The sequence below is a fragment of the Aulonocara sp. 'chitande type north' Nkhata Bay genome, linkage group LG14 (assembly GCF_057382095.1).
Source record: "Aulonocara sp. 'chitande type north' Nkhata Bay isolate Kocher_YH1m ecotype deep benthic linkage group LG14, A_spYH_male_GT1.1, whole genome shotgun sequence".
Classification (NCBI taxonomy): domain Eukaryota; kingdom Metazoa; phylum Chordata; class Actinopteri; order Cichliformes; family Cichlidae; genus Aulonocara; species Aulonocara sp. 'chitande type north' Nkhata Bay.
The window spans coordinates 6,260,276-6,266,275 of NC_141357.1; the positions used below are offsets into that span (position 1 = coordinate 6,260,276).

The 6,000-nt window shown below is 40.0% G+C and overlaps 1 protein-coding gene across 1 annotated transcript in view; it reads left to right on the top strand.

Annotated features, from left to right (window-relative positions):
* Positions 1 to 6,000, top strand: part of lrrc75a (leucine rich repeat containing 75A) — a 73,494-nt gene extending 67,494 nt beyond the window's left edge. The window contains exons 4-5 of the mRNA XM_086260733.1: positions 1,543 to 1,816; positions 2,382 to 6,000. Of these exons, the coding sequence (XP_086116859.1) occupies positions 1,543 to 1,816; positions 2,382 to 2,993 (886 nt within the window). The 3' untranslated portion in view covers positions 2,994 to 6,000. The remainder of the gene's footprint in view (positions 1 to 1,542; positions 1,817 to 2,381) is intronic.

Here is a 6,000-nt window from a genome sequence, read left to right on the forward strand (position 1 = left end):
AAAATACATTCTGGCGACAGAAGACTTTCTGGAATGTATGGGATAGTGAGGAAAACATTTTTGGAGGTCTAAATTTGACCCACTGCTTTGCTTTAGGCTGCTCTGCCTTTGATGCCTCTCATGTCCCTCTGGTATGTGAGTAGATAAGCATACTCAGCTGTTGATGATAACAATTATATCTCACAGCTACTTGTTTCTCAGAAAACTTTGTGCTGCTCAGAGCTGAAGGTCTCATGTTCCATCGATGTAAACGCTCGTGGCACAAAGTTTTGGCAGTGGCACCACCATAGTGGCTGGTAGAAGCAGATTTACCTCCAGTGGGTTAATCCTCAATTAAATATCCTCCTTTGTGTGTGTCCCAGAACGTCACAACAATGTGTGTGTTATTTGCAAGCAATAATTGGTGCTGGCTGACGGCTTGTTTTCACTTGCAAGATGGCAAAATGAAACTTCTGATTAGTATTCTTCTTCCTTTTCACCCGACCCCAGATGAATTCTTTGTGCTCCGTTCATTATGTAATTCTCGACCAGGCAACCCGCTGGGTTTATTTTTAGCTGCATCCGTGCAGTTGGAGAGTATAAAGGTTTGGGTGATTTGATGCTCAATTGCAATTTTTTTAATTCAGCGCACTTCAGTTTCTTAAGCCTTAAATCCCTTCAGTGTGTCTGTCTCTCTGCTTGTGTGCCCCCAGATATCCCTTTAACCCCAGCCTGCTCTTTTTGTAGTTTCCATTAGCTTCCAATGTACTTGACCTTATGCAGTGTGGCCATATTGTTTTCTAGTTTTGAAGCTTATTTCAGACGTCTGAGACAGACAAGTGTGAGTTGGATGGTGGTTGGCAGAGATCTTTGGATGGTTGGATCTCATTAAGTAGCCGTGATACGACTTATCATGACTGAATATTAAATACAGTTTTCTCTGCCAGGGACTGCACAAGGACTTATTAGTGTCACTGATAGTTTTGGCCTTATGTTACTTTACATTTAAATCCAATGAGTTCCACACAGTGAGCTGGACAGACTTTAAATCAGGCAGAAAGAGTTTATAAGTGGAAAAAGTGGAATCTCAGTCAGTACTTGCACAGCCACAGACGATGTGAGTCACTGAGTTTGGAAATGAGGAAAGAAAGATTTATCCACTTTTGCCTTTTTTTTATTCACACGTTGCCATTCTGTTGTAAAAATTGTGAAGCTGCAGCACTTCTATGACTAATGGAGTCGGCTGATATAATGCTACACAATAACAATTATTTGTGGATAAATGGTCAGAAAGTGAATTATTTACAGAGTAAGAGTACTCAGACACGACCCCTATTTAGAGACACTGGACGTGCTGTGTGAAATTTACCTCAAAATGCAATTATTTGTAAATGTTTCAGTGTAAACATTCTAAATGTTTTCTGTGCCCTATTGTGAATAAAATATGGACTCATGAGATTTGCAAATCATTAATTAATCATTTCATTGTTTACATTTTGCAAAGCATCCAACGTTTTTGGAGTTCATAACTGACACAGAGCATCATTTTCTGTCTGTCTCCAGTCTGAAGGCAGTGCTGTCAGCCCCTCCATCCAGCGGGGCATTGGATCTTTCCGGCATCCCTCTGACAGCTCGGGACATGGAGCGTCTGTGTGCGCACCTGCAGCGCTACGCGTCTACTCTGATCAGCCTGGAGCTGGGCTTCACTGAGCTCACAGACGAGGCTTTCCTCCTGCTGCTCCCCACACTGGCCTCTCTCCCACACCTGGAGACTCTGGCACTGAACGGAAACAGGCTGACCAGAGCGATTCTGAAGGAGCTGACAGATGCCCTGAAGGTCAGAAAGTCAGATATCAATGTTTTCATACAGTGCTTTTACTATTTTATATACTCAGATCCCTCAGATGTTAGGAGTGTCTGAAGCTGCTTACTATATACTTCTATTTGACAAAGGAAACTCCAGAAAAGTGGAAACTGTTGCTTAAACCAAAATAAATTTAGTTTTGAGCCTTTGATAGCGCTACAATATAAAATTCAAGTCACTAATAATCCTTTTTGCAAAGTATTTTTCACTAGTGTTCAGTGCTGAAATCAGTCTTCCAGTAGTTCCTGAATGATTCCAGGTTTCCACCTTAACAACTAAGGCTTTTTATCACTTAGCTAGAGCAGCTTGGTTTTTCTTTCTTCAAAACATGGGTAAATAATATCTGAGAGAAAGTGACAAATCAAAAAATATTTTCTGTGATCTAATCTGATGTTAGTTTTTATTTGTTTCTTTCTTTGAAATTTATACTAACAGACTGACCAATTTGAGGATTTTAGCTTGATTTGTTGCATTTATATTGAAAATACCTATTGAACATAGTGCTTATACTGCAACATGGGAATATTGTTTTCCTCAGGATCCGGGCAGTTTTCCAAGCGTGACATGGATTGACCTGGGCAACAATGTGGATATTTTCTCCCTGCCGCAGCCCTTCCTGGTCAGCCTGAGGAAGCGCTGTCCCAAGCAAGGCAACCTGCCCACCATCCAGGAGTTTGGAGAGAGCCAGGCCAGCGACCCCCCTGAAAGGCTACGGGGTCTTGGGGAAGAGGAGGAAACAGACGACACCAACCGGACTGAGAGCATGGGCGAGCTCCGTTCGGAAGTAGAGGAAGAGCTGGATGGAGAGATGGAGATAGAGGAGATGATGGAAGAGCTGCTGGACTTTGACAGGGAGGTACAAGGGAAGGAGGATGAGGAGGAGAGCATGTGGACAGTAGGGGAGCACAGGAAAGGAGGGGCGAGGAGGAGAAAGAGGGGAGGGGATGAGGAGGAGGAGGAGGAGGAGAAGAAGGAGAGGGTGGTGCAGAGGAGAGAGGAGCACCCAAGGAGGAGGACAAGGGCAGTGATGGCAGAGTACGAGGATGACACACAGAGCTGTTCGAGCCAGTCGCAACACTCATCTGGGGCAGTGGAGCCAATGAGAGTCGAGGAAGACGAGTTTACCGACCAATCAGAACACTTTACCTGATCGGTCCCCACTACTCGGTTTATGTTTTACTTCCTGTGTCTACTTCTACATGGAAGGGGGCGAGAGAATTCTGTGGCTAAAAATGCTGCAGTGCTGCATAAATGTGCCACTCGATGTCCCTCCCCTGATCTGATTTGTGACCAATCACAGCTTCAGACGATGACGAAGTGGCTGCTGAACTGAAACTCAAGCCAATCCCCAGCAGGAAGTGTGTTTTACCTTAGCTGTCTGTTGTTTAAAGTACTAATAGACCACAGATGCTATTGCATAGTATAGACTGATAAATTATATCGGACGAGGCTTTCATGTATAGAATGTTAATCTATATTCAGGTCCTTCCTCCTTGTAATCCCAGTAATACCTACATGTGCCTGTAACACGTCCCATTCCTGGTTAAAAGAAAAAGTAATCAGGGCCTTTATAAGGAAATGTTTTTGCCAAAAACTACAAGTGGAACTGTGTAAAAGGCCCACGTGGGTCAAAGGCCAGCCTGATGGATCGGAAGATCTCCTTTGTAGAATCCAGTTGCTGCTTAAGAAATGTGATGTGAAATTTGATGAAGGTGAAATTAGTAAGCTAAAAAACCACCCTGATAATAGCTAGAGTAATGAGTGACTCTGGAAGAAGAAGCTCCTGTTTCCAAGGCTATGCAAGGGAGAATGGGTAACGATGAGCCAGCTTTTACTTGAGTCAACCTTTAGCTAAGAGGAGTAATAACTTCAGGAAATTATATCTCGCCTGAAAACTTATCAGACGTAGCTAACTCAACTAAACAACAAGATATTTCATCTCAAAATGTGGGAAGTTGAGCTTAAAACAGATGATGATCCATCTGAGAAAATAGTAACAAACCATTCTTCTAACCCTACGTGTAATTATTTAGAATTAGATCTCAACTCCCGGTTATTAAATAGACATTACAGCTTTTTTTGTCTATAGTGCTAAAAGATGAAGATACTCCGCTGTCCCTCTTAAGGAAAAGCTTAAATTGGATGAAAGCTTTGTTGCTTTGAGGGTATTTTCATTGTTTTTCATTTTCACTGTCATGACAAAAAGTTTTGGAGGTGGCACAACAAATTTATTAAGTTTTTGAAACATATTAAATCTTTATAATGGTTCTTCACTGTATCAAAGAAACATGAAAAATAAACTAAATAAAAAATGAAGCAAATGAAAACAAACCCAGATCTGTTGGCCTCAACTGTACAATATCAACTTTTGCATTAAAAGTTAACAACATTTAACATAAAACACCAATATAGTCAAAAATATAGTAAAAAAAACAAACAAACAACAACTCTGTTTAAGATAAAATATTCCTGTGCCCCATACAGATAGTTATAAAATCACTGGTTTAATTAACACATATCTACACCAATCAAACTCTAAACACAGCATAACCGATATAATGATCAAAACTCTACTAAACTGAGGATTTGATCCATTACCTGCATCTTTATGATTGTTATTTCAGAAGTAATAGCTAAATGCATAACTCTTGGTATGCAGGATGAAGTAGAGTAAACTTAATCTAATGTAAGAAAACCTCAAAACTATAATAAATTAGGTTAAATTAACTACTGGCTCATCTTATCCCTTTGTCCCCTGCAGTGGATAGAAGTGTTAACCTCATTGCCATGCGTCCCAAAGCCAAGTGCTGAAATATTTAGTAGCCTTTTTCCTCATAATCCAGGTCATGCTTCACACTGCGGCGCTGTACACTAGAGTGCATCACACGCTTACAGTGCTGTGTTTGTATATAGGTCGCTGCTATGCTGTACGCTGGGTTACAACACAATATCCTTATACAGTATGTAGCTCTCACCTGGCTTGTGCATTCTCTCCATGTGTCACTTATAATCCCTGCAAAGCTTTAATAAACTGTATTTTTAGATGTACAGTACATATATATATGTACTGTACTGTACATATATATATATATATATATAAACTAATCATTTTTATCTGACAGATTTTTTAGATTGTAGATTAGCTACTTCACAAGTACTATCACTGAATTCAAGAATTTGTATATTTTAAGGGGTTTGCAGTAGCAGTATTCATGTTTGTGAATAACTCTTGAAGGAAGAGCTGACCCAGTTTAATGACTGTCTGATCACTGAAGACAGAGTCTGTCCAGGTAAGGAATATTACACTGGAGCAAAGTAAATGTCACCTTAAAACAGTCAAAATTGCAAACTTTTTTTTTCTCTCAGACCGTGGCCCTAGGTGCTAATACGCTCACCTTTGGAGCTGTTTATGTGTGTATCATAGCAAATGAAGGCTTTTTGTGATGTACTGCTTTGCAACATCATCATAAATTAGCATAAACACAGCTGGATGCATTACAGAGCTATCTTGAATCACTAGCTAACAGCAGGGGTCTGCATAATAACAGAAACCCTGCCAAAGATATAGAACTGGCTGCGCTAGTCACAAAAAAAACTCTATTGTAATTCTTTTTTTTAATTATTATTTGTAGAGTTGTTCAATTGAAAGGCTTTGAGAAGTGAGAGAGGCTAACACTGATGTTGTTATGAGACTGTGCTGAAGCTCTGATGAACAGAAAGCATGTGGACAGTAAAGCATGAAAGGAAAGGGCCTGATCCCAGTTTCCAAACTAATAACCTTTGAAGCCTGTCCCTCTAAGGGCGTGAGGCCTTAATGTAGACCTAATTGTTTTTCCCTAGTGTCCCTATTGCCTACATACAAGTTTTAAAGATGAGGTCAGAGTATGCAGACCCTTTCCAAAAACTTAGAATATCATGGAAAAGTTTATTTATTTCCATAATTCCATTCAAAACGTTAAGCTTTCAGGATTATAGATTCAGATCCCGCAACTTAAACCATTTCAAGTACTTAGTTGTTTATTTGTACGTTTGTAAATTTGGGCTGATGTCTTCATAGTATTCTAATTTTTTGAAATCATGTTTTCATGGATTTCATGAGCTGGAAGCCCAAATTATGTACAAATAAACAACTAAGTACTTGAAATTGTTTAAGTTGT